The sequence below is a fragment of the Belonocnema kinseyi genome, chromosome 1, assembly GCF_010883055.1.
Source record: "Belonocnema kinseyi isolate 2016_QV_RU_SX_M_011 chromosome 1, B_treatae_v1, whole genome shotgun sequence".
NCBI classification, from domain to species: domain Eukaryota; kingdom Metazoa; phylum Arthropoda; class Insecta; order Hymenoptera; family Cynipidae; genus Belonocnema; species Belonocnema kinseyi.
Genome location: NC_046657.1, coordinates 84284430 through 84310651, shown reverse-complemented (window position 1 = coordinate 84310651; position 26222 = coordinate 84284430). Strand labels below are relative to the sequence as shown.

The 26222-nt window shown below is 24.1% G+C and overlaps 2 protein-coding genes across 3 annotated transcripts in view; one reads left to right on the top strand and one right to left on the bottom strand.

Moving 5' to 3' along the window:
* The first annotated feature begins 2003 nt into the window (after positions 1 to 2003).
* Positions 2004 to 19154, top strand: LOC117176259 (snRNA-activating protein complex subunit 1). 2 transcript variants are annotated; one of them, XM_033366433.1, is made up of 5 exons: positions 2004 to 2255; positions 5527 to 5662; positions 12809 to 13134; positions 18569 to 18830; positions 19016 to 19154. In XM_033366433.1, the coding sequence occupies exons 1-4, from the start codon at positions 2113 to 2115 to the stop codon at positions 18801 to 18803; spliced, it is 840 nt and encodes a 279-aa protein (XP_033222324.1). In that variant the 5' UTR covers positions 2004 to 2112; the 3' UTR covers positions 18804 to 18830; positions 19016 to 19154. The 2 variants fall into 2 exon arrangements, with proteins under 2 accessions (XP_033222324.1, XP_033222316.1); XM_033366425.1 differs by having other exon boundaries at positions 5362 to 5662.
* LOC117178505 overlaps positions 18829 to 26222 on the bottom strand; it is a 24474-nt gene continuing 17080 nt past the window's right edge. The window contains exons 6-7 of the mRNA XM_033369935.1: positions 19679 to 19782; positions 18829 to 19299 (exon numbers count right to left, since the gene is read on the bottom strand). Coding sequence (XP_033225826.1) covers positions 19074 to 19299; positions 19679 to 19782 — 330 coding nt within the window. The 3' untranslated portion in view covers positions 18829 to 19073. The remainder of the gene's footprint in view (positions 19300 to 19678; positions 19783 to 26222) is intronic.

Below are 26222 nucleotides of genomic sequence, written 5' to 3'. Positions count from 1 at the left end.
AATTCCTTGAAATCTTTGTATTCCGCAAATTTCACTAATTCCTTGAATTTATGTAAATTCCATTAATATTTCTGGAATTTCACGAGTTCCTTAAATCCCACGAATTCAACAAATTCTTTGAATTTCGCGAATTCCGTGATTGTTCCTTGAATCACATGAATTTCCATTAATTCTATGAATTCCATGAATTCTATGAATTCCATGAATTCTATGAATTCCGTGAATTTCATGAAATCCATGAATTCTATAAATTCCGTGAAATCCGTGAAATCCATGAATTTCGTGAATTCAATGAATTCTATGAATTCTATGAATTCCGTGATATCCGTTCATTCTGAGAATTCCATAAATTCCGTGGATTCCATGAATCCCTTGAATTTCCTGAATTCCGTAATTTCCATGCATTCTGTGAATTCCATCAGTTGCGTGCATTCCATTAATTCAATGAATTCCACGAATTACTCGAATTCCTTAAATTTATTTAATTCCACAAATTCTGTGAATTCCAGGAATATTTATTGAATTCCATGAATTCGTTGAATCTTAGAAATTCAAAAAATTCCTTTAATTCCATTAATGTCCCTTAAATGCCGCAAATTTCACTATTGCCTTGAATTCCGTAAATTTCATGAATATTTCTAGAATTCAGTTAATTCTATGAATTCTACGAATTACGCAAATCCCTTAAATTTCTTGAATTCCACAAATTCCTTAATTCCGTGAATTCCAGGAATATTCACTAAATTCCATGAATTTTTTGAATCCTCGAAATTCCAAAAATTCCTTTAATTCCTTTAGTCTTCCTTGAATTCTTTGTATTTAGCGAATTTCACTAATTCCTTGAATTTATGTAAATTCCATGAATATTTCTGGAACTCCACAAATTCCTTGAATTTCGTGAATTCCGTGATTGTTCCTTGAATTACATGAATTTCCTTGAATTCTGCGAATTCCATGTATTCCTTTAATTCCATGAATTCCGTGAATCCCATGAATGATGTGGACTTCTTGAATTTCATTAATTCGACGATATCCTTGAATTCTATGAATGCAAATAATATTCCTTGAATTATGTACATTCCATGAATATTCCTTGAATATCACCCATTTAAATAATTCTTTGAATTCCGTGAATTCCATGAATATTTTTGAAATTCCATGAATTTCACTAATTTCACGGATTCCACGAATATCACGAATTCTATGAATTCCGTGAATTCCTTGAACATTTCTTGAATTCCACAAATTTGGTGATTTTTAAGAATTGCAGAAATTCCTCCAATTCCGTGAATTCCATGAATATTCCATAAATTCAATGAATGTCCTTTAATTCCACGAATTTCACGAATTCCTTGAATTTCTTGAATACGCGCGCTCATCGCGCTTTCTTGCTGGAGTGTGACGATTCTCATTTATTCATTCCACGTGAAAAATTGCGTAACACGCCCTAAGAAATTTCACTTTAACAAATATTTTTAAGTGAAAATGCTTTTGGGGTGGGAGTGAATTGAAAAAAAGAGCGAACGCCCGATCGAACGGTCCATATATATCTCTCTGGCTCTCTCTTACAAGTAACCGTTTAAAAAATAATATTTTCTCCTGGCTTGGAAAGGAGCACTTTTGAAACAAAATAGTATTTTCAGTTAAAATAAGGTAATTTTTGAACAAGAAATTATTTCACTATAATTTCTTGGACATTTCTTCTTCCATATCAAGAGTCTACAATAATTTGGAAAATAATTTTCTCCTTTTAATTCCGAAAAAAAATACATATCTTCAATTGCTCATTTTTCATCGACAAATTTAGATTTTTCAAATTCCCCTGTTCCAATTTCAGAATAACCTTAATTTTGCATAAAAACATAAATTGTTCCAAATGTCAAATTTATATCCTGAATCATATCCCGCACATTATTCTCGCGAATCTGATTGGAGTTTTGAATGAAACCTGAAATCGTCTGCTATTCTGTTTTTCTCGTTTTGTTTACGAATCCCAAGGTTTTGAAATAAATAATGAATTATAAATAAAATCGTTCAACTTTAAACTTTAGAAACATTACATTCCTTTTCTGCAATTCGAATAATAAATAATCAATTTAAAGAATTTCCAAAATGGCAAAAAGATCTTATTATTTGGCGACTGGATTCAAAGAAGATTGTGTTAAATTACTGAATTTATTCGATCAAAGAAATAGCATCAGATTCGAATCTTTTTGCAACGTCTGGAAAGAAATGCAGTTTTCTCTCATTTTTGCGTAAGTAGTTTAAATATTTATTTCTAACACAAAGATTGTAAAATGCCAAAAATGTGAAACATAACCTCTAAGCTGTCAAACCAACTATAAAGTTTTTAGGATTAAAACAAGTTAAAAACCTATTTCCTTTAAGTCTTCTTCTCATTTATTTATTAAATTGCATTAAGAATTTCTTATAATCACAAGTATTTTACATATACTGCTCTTCATTGCAATTATTTTTTTCTTTTTTATCCAAAAACAATATTCAAAAGTTGAATTTTCTAATATGTTTTATAACCTTTTAAAACTATGTGTCCACATTTTTTAAGATTCATTTTTATATTAAATAAAATTTTTTTTTAAATTAAGGAAAATAAGTTCAATTTCTAATCATCTTTTTGGTTAAGAATTCATTTCTTTGTACAAAAATTAGTTTTTTAAAATAAAAATTTAACTAAATGTTTTGCTGATTTTTTAAAAATTTATTTTATTTACATAAGAATTTCTTTCTCTAACTAAAAATGAAACTAATTTATTCTTTGTTTGACATTTTTTCATATCAAAATACATCCATTTTGTTAAAACAAATTTTTTCGTAGAAAATAATCCTTTTTGATTGAAAATTCATATATTTAATTAAAAATTATTCTTTTTGTGTAAAATTAATCTTTTTGGTTGAAATTTCTTTTCTTTGGTTAAATATTAGTTTTTTCTATTCTAAATTAATTTTCTGAACTAAAAATTTAACTATTTCATTTTATGTCGATTTTTTCATAGTAATTTATTCTTTTTGGTAGGAAATTTCTTTTATCTTCATTAAAAATTTAACTATTCCGTCGAAAAATGATTTTATTTGCTTAAAAAGTTATTTCTCTAACTGAAAACTAAACTATTCTATTTTTTAATGAAAATTGATCTTTAGTTAAAATTTCATCATTTATATAAAAAAAAAAAATTTTGTAGAATATTAACCTTTTTGGTTAAAACTTTATCCAGTTCGATAACAAATTTCCTTTTTTGGTATAAAATTAACCTGTTTGATTGAAAATTCATCTATTATGTTTAAAGTTAGCCTTTTTTGATAGAAAATTAAAATTTTTATTTGAAAATTGATGTATTTTGTTAAAAAATGTTCTTTTCTGAGTCTAAAATTAACCTTTTTGGTTGAAAATTCATCTATTTTTTTTTATAAAGTAGGTTTTTTCTTGGTAGAAAATTAACCTTTTTGGTTAAAAATTCATGTATTTTGTTGAAAATTAGCCTTTGTTGATAGAAAATTAAACTTTTTGTTTGAAAATTGATGTAGTTTGCTAAAAATTATTCTTTTTTGGTATACAATTAACCTTTTTGGTTAAAAATTCATGTATTTGGATCAAAATTAGCCTTTTTTGATAGAAAATTAAATGTTTAAATTGAAAATTGATGTAATTTGTCGAAAATTATTCTTTTCTTGCTATAAAATTAGCCTTTTTGATTGAAAATTCATCTATTTTTTTATAAAGTAGCTTTTCTCTTGGTAGAAAGTTAACCTTTTTTGTTGAAAATTCATGTGTTTTGTTAAAAATGATTTTTTTTGTTGTTAGAAAATTAATATTTTTGGCTGACATCTCATTGCTTTGGTTAAATATTATTATTTTTTTATTCTAAATGATTTGTTTAACAAAAGTTGAACTATTCCATTTTTCGTCGAAAATTTGTTGATATATGTTTAATTTCCTTTATGAAAATTCATCTGTTTGCTTGGAAATTTAACTATTTCGTTGAAATTTTATATTATTTCTTTAACATCTTATTTCTCTATTTAAAAATGAAACTATTCTATTTTTTGTTGAAAATTTATCTTTTTCAGTTAAAAATTATGTTATTTTGTTAAAAATTTGTCTTTTTCTGGTAGAAAATTCATCTTCTGAGTTGTAAATGGAACTTTTTGGTTACATTTTCTTAAAATTGTAATTATATGATTTTAGTAAAAAAAAAATAATTTTCTTGTTTAAAATTTTCACAAATACTATTGAAAATTCTGTTTTTTTTTGTTACATTTTTTTTAAAACTGAAACGACAGCTGTTCCTTTTTTGGTTTAAAATTGACCTTTTTGGTTGAAAATTCATCTATTATGTTTAAAATTAGCCTTTTTTAATCTTTTTATTTGAAAATTAATGTATTTTGTTGAAAAAATTTTTTGGCATAAAATTAACCCTTTTTGTTGAAAATGCATTTGTTTTGTTATAAAGTAGCCTTTTTTTGGTAGAAAATTAACCTTTTTGATTGAAAATTCATGTATTTTGTTAAGTATGATTCTTTTTTGTTTTTGGTTGGCTTATCATTTCTTTGTTTTGAATATTAGTTTTAGAAAAATCTAAATTAGTTTTTTTGACAAAAATTTATATATTCCATTTTGCTTCGAAAATTTTTCAATATATTTTTAATTTTGTTGTTGAAATATAAACTGTTTGGTTGGAAATGTAACTCTTTCATTAAAAATTTATTATATTTGTTTGAAAATGTATTTCTCTAACTTCAAATTAAACTATTCTATTTTTTGTTGAAAATTGATCCTTTTCAGTTAAAAATTTGTCTTTTTTGTAGAAAATTCATCTTCTGGGTTGTAAATGCAACGTTTTGGTTACATATTAATTTTTTTTGGTTCTAGATGCATATGATTAAAATGAAAACTAATTTCTTTTCTTAAAAATTCGACAAATTTTATTGAAAATTCTTTTTTATTCTGTTAAAAATTAATTTTTTTACTGAAACTGCAGTTATTCTATTTTTGTTATAAAACTAATCTTTTTCAGTCGGAAATTCACTTATTTTTATGGAAAAAAAAATATTTTTTTAGTAAAAAAATGTAATTATTTTGTTAGAAAATGCACCTTTTTGTGTCGTAAGTTCAACATTTTTCTCTAAAATTCGTCTTTATGATTTAAGATTTATTTATTTATTTATATTTATCAGTTTAAGATTTATCAGTTTTTTCTTTGAAAATCTAACTTCAGGCTGCATACACTTGACGATCATTATATATGATTTTCTGATTTTCTAGTATAAAGCCCGCATTTTTCTACTTTTTTTTTTAATTATAAGAAAAATCTAATCTTCATTTGTCTAATTTTGGGTCTGAAGAGGCAGGCAAACTTATTCGGAACTGCACGAATTTTGCGAGGAAGTTTTGCACATCGGAAAACAATTTATTCTTCCTCCCTATACTTTCAAAGAAAGAATCGGCGGGCTTTATCTTTTGTACGGTCTCTACTATAAAATGCCAATTAAAGACACTGTCAAAATTAGACTTACACAAGATCAATGGACCATTCTCATGGAATTGCACGAGCAATTAAAGGAAGGCGAACATCTCGACGCAAATTTTATTCTCTGCACTTTAATCCACGACGAGGCTTTCCTTCATACAATTTTCGAGAGTGAGGTACTTTTATTATTAATATGTTAATTCTAAGATAACCCAGTAAATGAAAAAAAAAAAATCAAAAGAATTTAAAACTGAGTGGCGGGAAACCTAGGACAAAGCGGAGAGAAAATTATTACACCGGAAGATTTTCCGTATTTCATAATTTGCGCGTTTTTTAAAAGTTTCCAATTAGAAGGCATATCATTTTCAAAGTGTTTATAATAATTAAATCTTAAAGGTTCACTATATTTCTCGCAATATTTTTTATTTTGCAGTTTTTTAACGGTAAAAATGACGTTTATTTTTTTAATAATTTTAATTTAAAATTAAAACGGCTAAAAAGTCCAGAAAAATAAAATTCCAGCCACTGTACAATTTTCGAATTAGAAAATTCCCGAATAATAAACTTCGTCAGTAGTTGATAATATCACCGAACTGGAAAATTCTCGCATAATAAAATTCTTAAGTAATAAAATTCCCAAATATAAATGATTACAAATTTTTTATAAATGTTATTTATTTATTAAAAATACAATAATAAAATATTTTTATCAAAAAATGTTAATGTTTAAAGTTTTCAAAATTATTCTTTGAATTTGAAAAAACAATCATTGAGAAAATGTATATTTCTGAATGCATTGCTTTTCAATTATTGTTATTTTAAATTCAAACAATAATTCTAAAAACTTTAAATCTGCAATTTGTGTATGGAATTATTTAACCATTGTATTTTTGAATCAATGACTAATATTTATAAAAAATCGTTATTTCTTAATGCCCGGAATTTTTATTATTCAGAAATTTTATAATTCGTTAACATTATACAATGATTAGAAATTTTATTATTCGGGAATTTTCCCATTCAGGAATTTGATTATTTTTATAAACTTAATTATTCGGGAATTTTCCAATATAATAATATTATTAACTGTTTCGGAAAATTCGGAAATTTTCTAATTTATTAATATTAAAAACCGTTCGCGAATTTTATTATTTGGGAACTTAATTACTCGGGCATTTTCGCATTCGTGAATTTTATTATTCTGAAATTTTCTATTTCATTAATATCATAAACTGTTCGGAAATTTTATTAATCGGAAATTTTCCCGTTCGGAATTTTATTTTTCGCAAACTTATTTATCTAGGAATTTAATTATCTGGTAATTTTATTATTCCGGAATTTTTCAATTTATTATTATTATAAACCGGTCGATAATTTTCCAATTCGGAAATTTTAGTATTCAGGAATTTTGTTACTCGGGAATTTTCCAATTGAGGAATTTTATTATTTTTAGAGACTTAATTATTCGGAAATTTTCCAATTTATTATTATTATAAAGTGTTTGGGAATTTTAGTATACAAGAATTGTATTACTCGGGAATTTTATTATTCAAAAACTTTATTATTCAGTGGAACTCTAAGTACTTAAAGCTGTTGCTCTTGGTGGTTCGGAACCCACCTTAAACTGTAGGTCCCCCTCCCACCACAAAGTAAGTGTGTGGGGGGAGTGTAAAGGAATAGGAAAGAAGCTGCCAGAAAAATGTAAACCCTTTATGGGACACATTAGATAGAAGCTTCCATTCCGATTTCCAATTTAACTGTATTATTCGGAAATTTTATTATTTGTGAATTTCATTATTCGGGACTTTTCTCATTTATTAATATTATAAACTTTTCGGAGATTTTATTATTTAATAATTTCCAAATTCGGACATTTTTTACTCGGAAGTCTAATAATTTGGGAATTTCATTATTCGGGAATTTTCAAATTTATTAATATTATAAACTGTTCGGGAATTTTATTATTTTTAGAAACTTCATTATTCAGGAATTTCATTATTCGGGAATTTTCAAATTTATTAATATTATAAACTGTTCGGGAATTTTATTAGTCGGGAATTTTCTAATTCGGAAATTTTAGTATTGAGGAATTTTATTATTCGTGAACTTTCCCGCTCAGGAATTTTATTATTCAGAAGCTTAATTATTCGCGAATTTTCAAATTCGGGAATTTTATTATTCGGGAATCTTATTATTTTTAGTAACTTAATTATTCGGGAATTTTATTATTTGAGAATTTTATTATTCAAGAATTTTCAAATTTATTAATATTTTAAACTGTTCGGGGATTTTGTTATTCAGTAATTTCCAAATTCGGACATTTTTTACTCGGGAATCTAATAATTTGGGAATTTCATTATTCGGGAATTTTCAAATTTATTAAGATTATAAACTGTTCGGGAATTTTATTATTTTTAGAAACTTAATTATTCGCGAATTTTATTATTTGAGAATTTTATTATTCAAGAATTTTCAAATTTATTAATATTATAAAATGTTCGGGAATTTTATTAGCCAAGAATTTTCTAATTCGGGAATTTTAGTATCGTGAAATTTTATTATTCGGGAATTTTCCCGTTCGGCAATTTTATTATTCAGAAGCTTAATTATTCGGGAATTTTCAAATTCGGAAATTTTATTATTCGGGAATTTTATTAATTTTAGACACTTAATTATTCAAGAATTTTATTATTTGGGAATTTTATTATTCAGGAATTCTATTATTCGGATATTTTATTATTCAGAAGTTCAATTCTTCAGGAATTTTTAAATTCGGACCTTTTATTATTCGAAATTTTATTGTTTTGGAATTTCGTTATTTAAGAATTTTATTATTCGAGAATTTTCCAATTTATTAATATTATAAACTGTTCGGGAATTTTAGTATTCAGGAATTTTATTATTCGGGAATTTTATTATTCAGGAATTTTATTATTCGGAAATTTTATTATTCAGAAGTTTAATTATTCTGGAATTTTATAATATGGACCTTGTCTTACTCAGAAATTTTATTATTTCGGATTTTTCTAATTTATTAATATTATAAACTGTACGGGAATTTTATTATTTTTTATTATTATTATATATTTAAATATTTCTAAGTTGCGTATTAAAAACCTTGATTGAATAATAAGTTATTGAATAATTTAGGTAATTTTAATTGGTTACAACTCTATAGATCAGTGTTTTGATGTTGAACAGTACATTTTTAAATTTTTCCTTTCATAGGCTTTAATTTTGCGTTTAAAATTTATTTGTTTGAATATTCGAAAGTATAATCAGCAATTCAAAAATGATTAATTTTCAAGCGATTTAAATGTACCGAAAATGATTACAGTTTTAAAGAGTTTTAGTATAAAAAAGTTTTAATATCACAAGTTTTGGTGATTAAATTTTGTTCAGTTGTAAATGAAAATCACATTCGTTTAAGGTTCAATGTCCCGGATTAGGCATCAGCTTTAATGTTAAATTTAAATTTTATTATGAAATACCAAATTTAAAATTCTAGAATTTCAGAAGCTTTGACTTTGAAACATTCAATTTAATTTTCAATTTCAAATTTGTCAAATTTTAATGATTTTATTTTTAACACTTTCAATGATAAATAAAACAATTTTCATTACTTTGAATTTCAAATTATCCGATTTCCAAAATTCTAATTTTAAAATATTTAATTTTGAACATTATGTCATTGTCCCATTTCGGAACGTTAACCCCCAATTATTTATTTTTGTTATTCTTCAATGGAAAATAAAATTGTTTAATTTTTACCGCTTCGACTTGGAAATTATACATTTCAACGCCTTTTTCTAATAGAAAAAAGTCGAGAGACGAAAATTTAAAATTTAGCGACCACTCTGTAAAAGAAACAGGGTACGCCGAAATTTAAGTCCATTTCAATTCTACTGATTTCTTTTTAATTGCCTTTTGAAGTCAATTGATTTTTTCAATTCTGTTAAAAATGACCTGAGTTAATTACAATTCTGTTGATTTAAAGAACAATATTTTTTAATTCACTTGAATTTTTTAGAATTCCATTGAACTATAACGAATTTACTCAATTCTACTGAATCGAAATGAATTTTTGTAAATTCTTTGGATTTTTTTTAATCCACTTGAATTATTCAGAAGTCTCTAAACCTCTTCTCCATAAATTTCAATTCTTTCCAGTTGTTTCCAATTTTATTCAATTTAATTGAATTTCTGTTCATTCTTTAGATTCTTTTCAAATGATTTGAATTCTTCTGAATTCTTTTGAATTAAAGAAAAAATTGAAATGTCTTTTTTTTCTACATTTTCTCAAATTATTCCTAATTCGTTTTAATTATACTCAATTCAAATGCATTTTTGTTAATTTTTTGCATTGCTTTTTCATTTCCTTGACTTCTTTTCAAGTTTTACGAACTCGCTTGATTTGTTTTAATTCCTTTGATTTTTTTTTGACTCTTTGGATTGTTTGGATTTTTTTTAATCTACTTGAATTTTCAGCAGCTGTTCCCATCTTTTATGATTTATTTCAATTATACTGAAACCAGTTGAATTGTTTGTTTCTGTTTAAAAAAAATCTTCGATCATAAAAATGTTGAATTTTTTCGAATCCCTCTGAATTCAAGAGAGTTTTTTAATTATTTTACAACTACTTGAATTCTTCTGAATCAATTTCAATACTAGTAATTATCTAAATGGTTAAATAATTCTTTTGAATTTTCTATAATTCTTCTGAATATTTTGAATTCGTTTTAATTCTACTGAATTATATTGAATTTTTGCCCATTCTTTGGTCCTTTAAATATTTCCCAATTCCTTTAAAATGTTGAATTCTTTTTTAGAATTCTATTGAACTCTTCTAAATTTATGTCAGTTCAACTGCACATTTTTTGTTAAATTCTCTTACATTTTTATAATTTTTTAGGAATTCTTTTTAATTTTTTTAAATTAACCTTAATATTTCTAATTCATCTGAATTAATTTTAATTCTCTTGAATTTCTCTTATTAGTTTGGTTTCTTTTAATTTTTTATGAATGTTCTTACTTCTTTTTTCTGAGTTTATTCTAATTTTACTGAATTCCTTTTAGATTAGAAAAAAAATACTTTTGAATTGCCTTTAATTCTTCTGAATTTATTTTAATTACTGAATTCAGTTTAATTTTTATACTTCTTCAGTCTTATTGAATGTTTTAAATTCTTAAAGAAAAAATTAATTCATTTCAATTCTACTGAATTTGTATGATTTTAAAAATAAAAATATTATAAGTGATTTCATTTCAAATAAAAAAACATTTTTTATGAAAAATCTTAAAAATCACAACAAAAACAAATTAGTTTTAATCATGTTTTTTGCAATTTAATTTTTTCAGAATATTTTGATTCTTAAAATCATAGAAAAACTATTCTTTCAGATATCTGACTTGGCACGTCAACTACCATAATTCATTCAATTTTTTTGAATCCGCTTGAATTAGTTTTAATTTGCAGGCCCAATATTTTAATTATTAGATCAAATATTTAAAGCCTAAATAAAATTGTTTAATCTTCTTAAATTTTAAAATTTTACTGGATTATTTAATTATTGTGAATTTTTCAATTCGAAATCTGTTTAAAAAAATTATTTTTGATGTTAAAAATGTTGAATCTCTTCGAATGCTACTGAATTCCGGAGTTTTTTATTCTTTTAAAATTACTTGAATGCTTATGAATTCATTTCAATTTTCCCTTTTTTAATTGTTCTAAATAATTCTTTTGAATTTCCTATAATTCTTCTAAATTTTCAAAGAAATTTCTGAATTAATTTTAATTTTACTGAATTCAATTGAATTTGTGTCCATTCTTCAGTCTTTTGAATTTTTTCAACTTGAAAAAAAATTTACTTCAATCTAATTGAACTGAATTTTTATGCATATTTTAAAATTCCCTTGATCTCGTGTGAATTACTTTCAATTCTAATAAACTAAATTCAATTTTGATTATGTAATTCAATTCTTTTGAGTTCGCTTGAATTATTTTTAATTTTGAAGGATTTACTTTACTTTCTTTAAATTCTTTTTAATTTTTAGGCAAAATATTTTTATTTTCCTGAATTTATTTCAATTCTATGAAATTCAATCATATATTTTTTTAACCTCTTCCAAAATACTTTCAATTCTTCTCATCTCAATTCAATTTTTGTTAATTCTTCGAATGGTTTAGAATTCAATTGCACTCTTTCGAGCTTCTTTCAATTCTACTAAATTCAAATGAAGTTTTTTTAATTCTTTGGATTCTTTTGGAATTTACTTGGATTGTTGAATATTTTTCTGAATTAACTTTCATTCATTTTAAATTCTATCTAAAGATTAAACAAAATTGTTTAATTTTGTATTTTTCGGAATTATTTAATTCGTCTGAATTTTTTGCATTCTGCTAAATTCAATTTTTTTTGTGTTGAGTATTTTGATTTTCTGGAATTCACTCAAATTCTCTAAATCATTTGAATTCATGAATTTATTTCTACCTACAAATTGCGAAGCATGTTTAAAAAAAATTATTTTTCATTCTAAAAATGTTGCATTTCTTCGAATGCTACTGAGTTCCGTTTTTTTGCAATTAATTGAATTCTTCTGAATTCATTGCAATACAATTGAAGCCTTTTTAATTTTTTAAAATAATTCTTTTAAATTTTCTATAATTCTCCTAAATTTTTATACATTTTAATTTTACTGAATTAAATTGAATTTTTGTATATTCTTCAGTCTAATACTGAATTTCTAATAAATTAAAATAAATCTTCCGAATTCATTTCAATTCTTCTGAATTTATTCCAATCCTACTGAATTCAAATGAATCTTTTTGAATTTCTTTCATTTTTTTTTAATTTGCTCGAATAAACTTCAATTTTTTAAATTAAAAAAAATCGTTTACAACAATTATCATTATATATATTATTATTATTATCATTGTGAAAGATGCATTTTTGTCGAGTGTTTCGATTCTTTAGGAATTTACTTGAATTATTTTGAATTTTTGGGAATTAACTTTCAACAAAATGTCTAAGTGTTTTTGTTAATTCTTTTCTATATTTTGCATTCTCTTGAATTCTGTAATTTTTTTGAATTAGCGTCTACATAAAATTTGCGAAATCTGTTGAAACCAAGTATTATCAATCCGCAAAATGTGAATCACTTTGAATCCTTCTGAATTCCGGAGCTTCAAAAACTATATTCAGAAGGAATTCTAGATTCGGATTACACTTAATTCTTTTTAATCTTTTTTCATTTACTAAAAAAGAAAAGAAGAAGAAAATAAGCACGGTCGTGTTTTTTCCCTAAAAAATTTTGATTTGCAGTGGGGTCTCGAAAAATATTACAGACAGAAGCAACTTCCCTCGAATGCTTTTACAGTGATGCCCGCCCTTTTAGAATTGACACAAGAAGGTCATCCCTTGGCAGAAGTTAGCGATCTTGCAAAAAAGTACCGCCAAGTGACAACCTCTGTCTCCTCTGCGTCTGGCGATACAAAATCTGCCGCAAGTTTGAAGCTTTTTGACGAAAATTTCGTTCAGGAAATTTTAAAGGATATGCGAAGATTGGAGAATAATAAAATCTCTCTGATCTCAAATTATTCGAGCGAGGGTGAAGGATCAAGGTCTGACGGGAAAAAAGGAAATTCAGGGTAAGACTTATGAATTCTTTTTAAATTTTTTCGATATTTTTCTCTTATTTTCACACTTTTCAGAGGAAAGGAATTGTCAGGGAATTTTTTAAAACCTGAGAAAACCTGGTTATGTCAAGGAAGTTTCTTTTTTAAGACAGGGAATTTTTTCGAGAGCGTGATTAATTTTTTTTCCTTTTAAATTGTGATATAAAATTGAATAAGAATGATCCTTCCTTTTGCAAAAGTAGCTTTATATTACTATATTCAACTATTTTGTTGAAAATTCTTTTTTTATTTTGTTTGAAATTAATTTTTTTAACGGAAAATTTAACTGTTACAGTATTGTTGCTTTAAAATGTATCGCTGTTGACATAAAAATAATGTATTTTGTTGAAAATTCGTTCTTTTTGGTAGGAAATTAATGTTTTTTGTCGAAAATTCATCTTTTTTGCTGGAAAAATTAAAATATCTTTTGGTTGGTATAGAAACTAGTACATTCTTTGTTCATAATTCATCTTATTTTGGAATAATAATTCAATTACATGGTTGAAAGTTGAACTATTTTCTTAGCAAGTAATGTTCTTGGTCAGAGATTTATAATTTTAATTGATAATTAATTTCTTTAGTAAATTAGCTATTTTATTAAAGATTCATTTTTCCTTTGGCTGAATGTTAATTTTTTTTTATCAAAGATTTGACTATTTCAGTTAAAACTTTTAACTGTTTATTTTGATGAAAATTCGTTTTGGGTTTAGATGACAATTAATTTTTTAAATTGACAATTAAAATATTCGATTTCTGGGTAAAAATTTAATTATTTGGCGAAAAATTTATGTTTTTTAATTGAAATTTCAACTTTTTGGTTGGAAATTCATGTATTTTGTTGAAAATTCGTCTTTTTTGGAACAAAATAAATCTTCTTGATTGAAAATTAATCTTTTTGATTAAAAATTAAATTATTCTAGTTAAAGATTCATCATTTTAGTTGAAAATTCATCTCTTTGGTTGAAAATTAAATTGTTAATCTAAAAATTTAACTATTTAATTTTTGGTTGACAATTTATCTTTTTTAGTTGACAATTCATGCATTTTGTTAAAAATTCGCCTATTTTGGTAGAAATTAAACTTTCGGTTGAAAATTCTGCAAAATCTATTATTCCATTTGAAGATTAATGATTTTAATTGAAAATTCATCACTTTTTTTGAAAATGTAATAATTTTTATTTCATTAATTTTTTTTTCTAAAAATTGAACTATTTAAAATTTAATATCCCATCCTTTTAGCTAAAAATTCATCTCTTTGGTTGAAAATTAATTTTTCAAGCTAAACATTTAACTACTCAATTTTTGGTTGAAAATTTATCTTTTTTAGTTGATAATTCATGTATTTTGTTGAATATTCATCACTTTTTTTAAAAATGTAACTTTTTTTTTGAGAATTACGTTTTTTGGTTGAAATTTTTATCTGAAAATGTATTTTTTTCAATTGAATATTTCATGATTTTAATTGAAAATCCACGGTTTTTGTTGATAATTGACTTTGTCAACTGAAAATTCAACTAACAATTTCCTTAAAAATTCGCCTTTTTCTTTTAAAAAATTAATCTTCTGGGTGGAAAATTTTAGTTTTTGGTTGAAGATTCATATATTTTGTTGAAAATTCTTTTTTTGGGGAAAAAATGTATCTTCTTGGATCTTTGTTAAAAATTCAATTTTGGTTAGAGACTCGTCATTTTATTTGAAAAATCATATCTTAGATTAAAAAATTAACCATTTTGTTGTAATTTATTTTAAAATTAAAAATTCATTTTATAACTGAAAACCTTACTATTTTAGTTGAAAATTGAATTTAAAAAAAAAATTTTGTTTTTTGTTAAAAATTCACCTTTTGTTAGAAATTTTCTTTTTCTTTTTAAATTCAACGTTTTAGTTGGAAATTCAGCGCTCTGTTTGAAAATTCGTTTTTTAAACTGAAAATTAAACTATTGCTTTCTTGTTAAAAAAATGTATTTTGTTTAAGTAGAAACTTGAACAATTACGCTGAAAATTGCCTTTTTCGGTAGAAAATTAAATTTCTTGGTTACAATTTTTTTTTTGTTGAACATTCATAGCTTGAATTGAATATTCGCTTCTTCGGATGAAAATGTAACTATTTCATTGAAATCCGTTTTTTGGTTTGTTGAAAATTATTTTTTTAACTGCAAATTTAATTGGTCTCTTAGCTTAAAAATGTAATTATTTTTTTGAAATATATATTTTTTATTTAAAATTAATTTTCTTCACTGAAAAGGTAACTGTTTAAGTTGAAAATTGAACTATTTGTTTTACATTTTTTGTATTTTAGTAGAATCTTCTACAATTTCACTCAAAATGTCGAGTTTTTTGGTAAAAAATTAATCTTCTTAATAAAACTTAAATTTTTTGTTTAAAGATTCATATATTTTGTTGAAAAATCATCTTTTTTGGTTGCAAGTTAAATTTGTTGTTCAAAATTAATTTTGTTTATTTGTTTAAAGATTCATACTTTGAATTGAAAATCTATTACTTTTGGCTTTTCAATCAAAGAAATGAATTTTAAATTCAAATTATGAATCTTTCAAAAAATGAAGAAAAATTCATTTGGAACAAAAAATTTAACTTGCAACCAAAAAATAGGAAGTTTCAACAAAATATGTGAATTCAAAAGTGTAGTTGAAGGTGTAACCAACAACGAGGAATTTTTATCGATCGTCCATCAAATAGAGTAATAAACATTGAAATTAAAATTTCAATTTTAAATCTTCGGTCATACGATCATTTATTAATAAAATTAGTTTATAACAACGTTTCGGCTACATTTTTGTGCCTTCTTCAGGTTTAAAACATTTTGTGTATTAATTTGGGTCATAATAAAATTTTTTTTTGTTGATAAATATTAAATCCATATTTGAGTCAGTGTTTTTCCATTTTCCAATCGAAAAATATCATTTCATAATCACTATTTGTTTAAAAAAATTATTTTTAATTTCTGTAGTCATATTTAAATAATATGTAGATTTAATATTTATCAACAAAAAAAAATTTTATTATGACCCAAATTAATACACAAAATGTTTTAAACCTGAAGAAGGCACAAAAATGTGGCCGAAACGTTGTTATAAACTAATTTTATTAATAAATGATCGTATGACCGAAGATTTAAAATTGAAATTTTAATTTCAATGTTTATTACTCTAAAATATGTGAATCTTCAACCAAAAAATTGAATTTTCATTCAGAAGCAGAAAGGTGAATTTTCAATTAAAACGATAAATCATGAAACAAAACAATTGATTTTTAAGAAAATAATCTGATCCTTAACAAAAACGGATCAGCAATTTCCAACCAAAACACTTTCACTTTTTACCAAAAAGATTAAACTTGTACCAAAAAAGATGAATATCTTTTATTAACTCGAATAGTTAAATTTTCGGTTAAAAAATTAATTTTGAACACAAAAAAAGAAACGGATTTCAACAAAATAGTTAAAAGAAATATTAACTATTTTGTTGAAATCCGTTTCGTTTTTTGTGTTAAAAATTAATTATTTAACCGAAAATTTAACTATTCTAGTTAATAAAAATATTCATCTTTTTTGGTACAAGTTTGATCTTCTTGGTAAAAAGTGCAAGTGTTTGGTTGGAAATTGTTAATCTGTTTTTGTTAAAAATCGGATTATTTTCTTAAAAATGAATTGTCTTGTTTCATGATTCATCATTTTAGTTGAAAATTCACCTTTCTACTTGAAAATTAAACAATTTTGTTGACATTTTTTTTTAACTTAAACGCTTCCTTTTTTGATTACAAATTTATCTTTTTTTAGTATAAACTTCAACAATTTAGATGAAAATTCAACTTTTCGATAGAAGATTAAGCTTCTTGATTAAAAATTCCTATTTTTTGGTTGCATGATACAGTTTTTGTTCAAAATTAATTTTTTTAACTGAAAATTTAACCATTTTAGTTGTAAATTGAACTATTTAAAGAAAAATTTGTATTTTTGTTCAATAAAATCGACTTTTCTGGAACAATTTTCATCTTTTTGGTTAAAAGTATTCAATTGAAAATTATTCATCTGTTTTTGTTAAGGATTCGATCATTTTCTTAAAAATTAATTAGTTTGTTTCATGAATACTCATTTTAGTTGACAATTCACCTTTCTGCATGAAAATTAAACAATTTTGTTCAATTTTTTTTGACTTAAACGATTTCTTTTTTTATTGCAAATTTATTTATTTTTATAAAGTTCATTAATTTGGATAAAAATTCAAATTTTTTTAAAATTTGTTTAAAGATTCAAAATTTGAATTGAAAAATCAATTCTTTGGTTGGAAATTTAACTGATGTATTGAAATCCGTTTCTATTTTTTTTTATTTGTTAAAAATTACTTTTTTAAACTGAAAATTGAACTATTCTGGTTAGAAATTGAACTATTTAAAGAATTTTTTTTTAATTCATCTTTTCTGGTACAAATTTTATCTTTTTGGAAAAAAGTGCAAGTGTTTAGTTGGAAATTATTAATCTGTTTTGTTGAGAATTCAATCATATTCTTAAAAATGAATTGTTTTGTTTCATGATTCATCATTTTAGTTGAAAATTCACCTTTCTTCTTGAAAATTAAGCAATTTTGTTGAATTTTTTTTTAGCTTAAAGAAATTTTTTGTTTGTTTGATATAAACTTCATAAATTTGTATGAAAATTCAACTTTTCGGTAGAAAATTAAGCTTCTTGATTAATAATTCAACTATTAGGTTAAAGATTCGTATATTTTGTTGCAAATTCCTTTTTTTTTTTGGTTGCAAGTTAAATTTTTTTATTTGTTCCAAGATTAATAATCGGAATTGAAAATGTTGAAATCCATTTCTTCTTATTAAAAATTACTTTTTTTAGGTAAAAATTTAACTATTCTAGTTAGAAATTGAACTATTTAGAGAAAGAATGCGTATTTTTATTTAAAAATTAATCTTTTTTAGTTGAAGTTTCATCCTTTTGGTTTAAAATGCAAGTGCTTATTTGGACATTATTAATCTGTTTTTGTTGAGGATTCGGTCATTTTCTTATAAATTAATTATTTTGTTTCATGATTCATTATTTTAGTTGCAAAATCAGCTCTCTCTGATTGAAAATTGAACAATTTTGTTGAAATTAAAAAAAAATAAATGATTCGTTTTTTTATTACAAATTTCGGTTAAAAATTTATCTTCTCGAATAAAAGTTAAAAATAAGTAAATCTACAAAGTGCAGATTATTGAAAGAAAGAATTGAGCAAAATTAAAATTGTCTGCAAACTTGGAACAAGAAAATCTCTAGAATGAATTTCAAATGGAAAAGAATCTAAAAAAAGAACCGATCCTATCAAATTCAGTTCCTGCTTTTCTGCTTATAAAGTAGCCCATCTGAACTAATTTCCTTGGGAATTTCCGAATTACTCAGACGAAAAGAATACAACAAAGTTCGTCCAAGGATCGGCGACGGATTCGACATGGACACCTCCGACGAGGAAGAAGAAGTCTTCGAACCCCTCGAGAATTACGACCCCAATCTTGCCTCGACTTTCGACGACGAGGTGGAAATGGAAGAAGTTGAACCAAAAAGGCAAAAAACCGTTCAAGTTTTGCTCCCCACAAGTACAAAAATCAAAGAGGACCTCTCTTCCGATCAAGAATAACAGAAGAGAGAAAGATTTTCTATAAAGGTAAGGCTTTATTTATTCCCTCACGGAAAACTCTTCAATTCAATTAAATTTCTAAACGTAAAAAAAAAAGATCGGCAAGTCTACAGCTTCTCATTTCACGAGCTTCTCTTTTCCTCCGCGAGGGGCGCGCGATGGCGCCTTTCAATCAAACGCACGATGATAATTGATTAACTGTTGTCCTGCAGATGCTCAGGCGGACTTGACAAGAGTCAAAATTCTTCCGGCCGGCGAACCTTCTGAATTTTAGTAAACCTTGAGCTGGTTGTTGTCGTCGAAACCGGCGCTGTGACCGGCGTTTCTCACGATGAAACTCGTGCCGTCGTAGTGCATTCTTCGCTCGCCGCGGCGCACAAATAAGTGCGAGGTTTGCCCGAGAGAGGCGGTGCAATGCAGGAATGGGGTTGTGAGAGAAGCTGTTCCGTTACTGGGCGACGTTCGCAGCTGATATTTGTTGCTATTCCTCGCGATTCTGTAAAAAATTATTGTAAATATTTAATATTTCAAGTGTTTTTTTATTATTTTGTATTTTTATTAATAAAAATCTTGGTATTCCAATTCTAGCTGGGAGATTTGAATTATTCGTGTTAAAAGTTCATTATCTTAGTTGAAGTTTATTCATCTCTTTTGGGTTGAAAATTGAGATATTTTAATAAAAACTCGTTTTATGTTTGGTTCAATATATTTTTCGTTACAAATTTCTATTTTTTGGTTAAAATTTAGCTTTTTTATGCGCATGTGATATATCGGTTTCAGTTCCCTTTAGTTTAGTTCGGTTTAGGTGCCCTATTTTGAGGTTAGAATCGGTTATCAGCTCTCTGCCATTCTGATAATGTAGATCTCTGTCATACCGATGTTGTCTAGAAACAAGATTAGATCCGGGACATTCGTTCTTATGTTTTTTTTGCTTTTCCCAAGTTTTTGGCCAAAAATATTTTGTAATTTGGGAGTAAATCTGGGGAGAATTGTAACACACATAACCTCAAAATAGACACATTTGTGCACATCAGGTAGAGTATTTAAATTCCCGAGAATTTAAGTTCAGATTATATAACCGAGAATATGACAGAATTTAGGAGATTTTAAAAGAATTTAAGAATTTATGATTTTTAACAATATTTTTATTCCCGGAAGAATTTATGATTTTTAACAATATTTTTACTCCCGGAAAACTTAGACGCGTGAGATTTTCAAAATTCTCTGATTTTTCTTTGACTAATTTTTCATTTCAAATACCAGTGTTTTAATTGTATGATATTTTTACCATAGAATACTTTATAAGCGGAATAAAACATAGTTTCATATAAAAATTAAAAATATTCAAATGTCTTAATTTATTTAAAGAAAAAAATGTTTGTTTTTTTACTTTAAAAGATAACTCTTTAACAAAATGCTAGAATTTTCAACCAAATAATTTTATTTTTAACATAATAGTTTAATATTCAACATAAAAGGACAAGTTGCCAAAAAGACGAATTTCCAACAAATAAAGATTTTGTACTCAAAAAATAAATAAAAGTTTATCTAAAATATTGAACCTTTAAATCAGAAAACAAATTTTCTTTACAAAAATTCAATTTTCAAACAAAAATATGACTCTTCAACAAAAAATTAATTTTTCCACGAAACTGATGCATTTTTACACAAAAAAAAGGAAATTTCAAACTAAAAAAATTATTTTCACACAAAAAAAACGCGAATTTTTAACTAAAAAATATCAATCTTTAAAAAATGGAAAAGTTACATTTTCGGTTGAAAAATGAATTCTAAACCAAAAAAAGGAAGTATTTTCCACTAAATAGTTAAATTTTCAACCAGACATAAGCCTTCAATAAATAAAAAATTTCACAATGTAGTTTAACTTTGACCCAATTAGTTGAATCTTCAATTAAAAAAGATTAATTTTCAACAAGATAATTAAACTTTTAACCACCGAGATAATTTTTCAACTCAAAATATAAATCTTTAACAAAAAAGTGATTCCTTAACAAAGCGATTCAACCAAATATTTTAAAGAAATTAGTTAATTATCAACAAAGAAGGGCGATTTTTATCCAAAAAGTTGCATTTTCATACAAAAAATGAATTTTTTTCTATAACAGATGAAGTTTTAAATCAAAAAGATAAATTTTCAACAAAAAAAATAGTTGAATTTTCAATTTAAAAAATGAATTTTTAACCAAAAAGGATGACTTTTTAACATAATTGTTAAATTCTCTAGGAAATAGTTGCATTTTTATCAAAAAATATGAAATTTATCTTAAAGTAGAAGAATTTTCTATTACAAAAAAAGTTGAGTTTTTATCCAAAAAAGATTCCAGTTAACTCAGTAATATTAATAATTAAATTTTTGTAATAAAAAAAAATAAGTTTCTACGAAAAAAATTGAATTTTCAATCCAAAAAGACGAATTTCTTGAATCAAAAAGGATGAATTTTTAACGAAATAGTTCAATTCTCTACCAAATAGTTGCATTTTTATCCAAAGACGATCAATTTTGTACTAAAACAGATCAATTTGTATTAAAAAATCATTTTTTTATAAGTAGAACTTTCATCCAGAACATATTTCAGTTCATTTTTCAACACCAAAATATAAATTTTAAACAAAAAGTAAATTTCCCACGAAATAGTTCAGTTTTCAAGAAAATAGTATAATAGCTTCATTTCTAACCAAACAGTTGCATTTTTATCAAGAAAAGATTTAATTTCTGCTAAAGCAGGTAAACTTTAAAATAAAAAAGACAAACTTTCAAAAAAAAAAGAGTTGAATTTTCAACAGAAAATTTAATGAAAAATTGCAATTTTCTATTAATTAAAATAAATTCTGAGATTCTCATAAATTCTCAGAGAATTTATTTCTCGGTTATATTCTCGGCAATATAATAAATAAATGAAAAAAATTCCAAAAATGTACATTATTATCAAATGATAAAATTTTGCAAATTTTAAATAAGGGCAAGATTTTTAATACACAAAAAAAAATCCCGAATTTAAAAATATTAGGAGCTAAAAAATTCACCAACTTCAAAACCGACTTGTAAAATAAACGAATTATTCAATTCCCATAAATATTTAAATTCTCGAAATTTAGAACTGCTGAACATAGTTAATTGAGTATTAATTTATGAGCTATTAATAGAATTATAAATAAGACAAACAATTTAATCAATCATTAATTAATGATTTTGTAATTATTTTCGGCAATTTAAAATTTTGTTAAACTTAAATTTCAGGAATAGAAATATTTATGGGAATTTAACCATTTGTCTTATAATTCGGCAGTTTTTTGTTGTTGCTAATTTATGATTTTGTTATTCATTTTTTCGTGATTTTTTTATCAATCCCGGATATTCAAACGTTTTAAAATATGCTATTATATGTATAATGAATATAATTATTATATCTATAGATGATAAACAAGGAATATGATAAATCCTAAAATATTGTTTTCTATGACATGAAATAACGAACTCTTAAAGAAAGACGATTAATGAATTTTTTTAAATCTTTGACAACATTCAAATTAATCGAAAATTATTTTTCGAAGTGCTATAATAAATCCATGTTGAAATTAAATTCTCAGAATTGAGAACAAGAAAATAATTATCACCTTGTTTCTAAACATATGTAAATATAATTTTCATAAAATTATTGAGAGAATTTAACAGATTTTTAAATATTTCAAGCTTATCAAAAAAGAATCTAGAAAATTTTAAAGAATTTTTTTCATAATATAGGATTTTACGAAATATTATAAAAATTTCTAGTCCTTTTAAAAGGTGTTTAGAACTTTTAATAGTTGGGAAGGAATCCAGAAATATTTGATAAATTTTCGAAAATGTTTCCGAGCAATCTTCTAAATTTTCCCAGCAATTTTAAGAAAATTTGTTTATTCTATTGACCCTCTAAACCTTCTGAATTCTAAAAATTATTAAAATTTTTTCTGCATTTTTTATTTACTCTGCAAAATTTTAAAAATTGCATTAAAATGTTTCAGATTCTTCTTTGACTTTTTTTAAAATCTTTTAAAATAATCTCTTCAAATTAATTTTTCGAAATAAAGAATTATTTTAATTATTCCTAGGAACCTGAAAAAATGTCTTTCATTTTCGTGAAACTTTACAAAATTCTTAAAAAATCTTTACTCACCCAAATTCTTTCTAAAATGATGTAATACGGCAAAATTTTGCTTAAAAACCTTTCACGCTTTTTAAAGACTTTAGGAAATAATTCAAAATTTGTTGTGATCTTTTTTCGATTTTATCTTGAAATTCCTTACAAAACAGTCATTACAAACTCTTAAAAATGTATCAAGAAAACGGTTTATTTATATAATTATTGTGAAAATGACGCAGTGGATTCTTCTAAAAGTGTTTTTCTGTTGTTGTTTTTTTATCGAATGATTTCCATTAATTATCATAAAACATTTTGGATTATTTCCAAAAAATTTTAAAAAGTGTTTGAAAGATTTTAAAGCAAAATTTTGCAATTTTGCAATATTACATAATTTTAGAAGCAATTTGAGGAAGTTTAAGAAATATTCAAAGAAGTATTTGAAAGATTTTAAGGCAATTTGTAAAATTTTGCAGAATAAATAAAAAATGCAGACAAAATTTAAATAATTTTTAGACATTTTTTTCGTGTGAAAATTTGTAATAATTTTTTATTTTGAGAAATGAACATTAAGAGAAAATTGAAAAGAGTTTTTAAACATAACAAACGATTTCCTAAAATTTCTAAAAATAGTTTAGAACATTTTAAAGCAAAATGTTTCAAAATTGATAAGATTGCAAAATAAAAACGAACAAAAAATCGGGTAAATTCAAGAAATATTTAGTGAAATTGAAAATAATTTTGAAAGTTTTCATGAGAATAAACAAATTTTCTTAAAATTTCGGGCAAAATTAAAAAGATTGTAAGGTAATTCTTTTAAATTTGGAATGATATTTAAAAATTTTCAGAGAAATTCGTGTCAGTTAAAAATATTTTCATGAATTTGAAAGGTTTTAAATAGATTTAAAATATTTGAAAACTCGGAAACATTTTCCGAAATTTATCAAATATTTCATGATTCCTTCCCAACTTCTAAAAGTTCTATACATTTTTTAAAAAGAAACAAATTTTTCAAAATATTTCGTAAAATCCTAGATTATGAAAAAAGTTCTTTAAAAATTTCTAGATTTGAATGAACTTATATGTTAAAAAATCTACTGTTTTCTAGAAAATTAATTTTTTTGGTTTGAAAATTCGACAGTTTAGTAGAAAATTCCATTTTTTGTGGACAGTTCGTCTTTTTGGCTTTGAAATTAAATAATTTTCTTGAAAATAAATGTATTTTTTTGAAAACTTGTGTTTTTTGTTAAAACATTAGTCTACATAATTTAAAAATCATATTTTTGGCTTTAAAATTAAATAATTTTGTTGAAAATTCATTTATTTTGTTCAAAATTCTTCTTTTCTTGGTAGAAAATTTAACAATTTTATTAAAAATTCCTTTTATTAAAACAAAAAATTTTATCTAAAAACTCAACTATTTCTGTTTTAGATTAAAACTTTATTCTGTACATTTGATAAATTGGAAATTTGTCTTTTTTTGTAGAACATTAGTCTTCATGGTCGAAAATTAATCTTTTTGGCATAGAAATTCAATTATTTGATAAAAAAATGCAAACATTTGGTTGAAAATTAAACTTTTTGGTTAAAAAATCATATTTTGGATTGAAAATTCCACTTTTTAATAAATAATCCGCATTTTTGCTTTAAAATTAAACAGTTTTGTTGAAAAATCATCTATTTTGTTGAAAATTCGTATTTTTTGTTGTTGTAAAACTTAATTTTCTTGGCCAACATTTTTTTCTTTTGTTAATAAATTAAACAACTTTGTACAAAATTATTTGTTTGATACGAATTTAAATCATTTTGTTGAAAATTAACCTTGTGTTCAAAAAATCATATTTTTAGATTCAAAATTCAACTTTTTGTTGACTTTGAAATAAATTTTTTTTATTGAAAATCGCTTTTTTTATATAAAAATTTTTTGGTTTGGAAATTCAATTATTTGATAAAAATTTGAATCAATTGGTTGAAAATTAAACTTTTTCGTTCAAAAATCATATTTTTTATTGAAAATTCTACTTTATTTTAGATAATTCGTATTTTTGGCATTAAAATTAAATATTTTTCTTAAAAATTTAAAATTCATCTTTTTTGATAGGAAATTAATCTTTTTGGTCAAAAATTTATCTTTTTGGTTGAAAATTCATTTTGTTTGTCAAACATTCTTTTATTTTTGGTTGAAAATGATTTTTTCAATCTGAAAAATCTAACTTTTGTTATGTTTAGTTAAAACTTTATTCTGTATATTTTATAAGTTGAAAATTCGTATTTTTTATGGAACATAAATCTTCTTTATCGAAAATTTATCTCTTTGGCTTGAAAATTTAACCACTTCGTTGACATTTCGTTTTTTTGTTTTGTTTTACAGTTATTTATTCATCACAGTTTTCATATGAAAATTTAACTATTCCATTCTTGTTTAAAAATTTATCCTGTATATTTTCTAAATTAAAAATCTAACTATTTAGTAGAAAATTCATGTATTTTGTTAAATGTTGTCTTTTTTCGGTTATAAAACTATGCTAGTTTCGTGAAAGTTCAACTTTTCGGTTGAGAATTCAATTTAACTTTTTGAAAATTCATCTTTCATGGTAGAAAAGTAATCTTTCTTCGTTAAAAATGAACTTTCTTGATTAAAGTTGAACTGTCTTCTAAGAAAAATGGTCTTTTTGTCTTGAAAATTCAAATATGAGATTGAATTTTAATCTTTCTTGTTTGAAAAATCGACGATTTGATTGAAAATGCTTCTTTGTAGGTTGAAAATTTAACTTTGTTAAAAATTGCATTATTTTTGAAAAACTGAACCATTTTGTTAACCACATAATTTTCCGTCGAAAATTTAATTATGTTTTTAAATTTTTATCCTTTTGGATTAAAATTTCATCTTTTATGGCAGAAAAGTCATCGTTTTTTGTTGAAAATGTATCTTTCTTTTTCGAATGTCTTCGAAAAAAGTCGTCTTTTTTGTCTAGAAAATATGAGTATTTTGTTACATCTTTAACTATTTTTTGTTGTTGAAAACTAATCTCTTTTACTGGAAAGTTCTTCTATTTGATTGTCAATGCAACTGTTAGATTAAAAATTAATTTTTATTCTTAAAAATTTATTTTTTTTTGTGTTGAAAATTCATCTCTTTGAGTGAAAAAACTTTTTTGGTTGAAAATTCAACTATTTCGTTCAAAATTAAATATTACTCCAGTTTTAAATCTTAAGAATTTAAAGTGTTTCATATTGAAAACGTAGATTATGGATGGGTTGGAAAATCATAAAATTTATC

Excerpts from the sequence above, each read along its gene's own strand:
- LOC117176259 (XM_033366425.1), top strand. The coding sequence starts at position 2,113 with ATGGCAAAAAGATCTTATTATTTGGCGACTGGATTCAAAGAAGATTGT. Across the intron at positions 2,256-5,361 it reads CAGTTTTCTCTCATTTTTGC|AGGCAGGCAAACTTATTCGG; the intron begins GTAAGTAGTTTA and ends TTGGGTCTGAAG. Across the intron at positions 5,663-12,808 it reads ATACAATTTTCGAGAGTGAG|TGGGGTCTCGAAAAATATTA; the intron begins GTACTTTTATTA and ends TTTGATTTGCAG.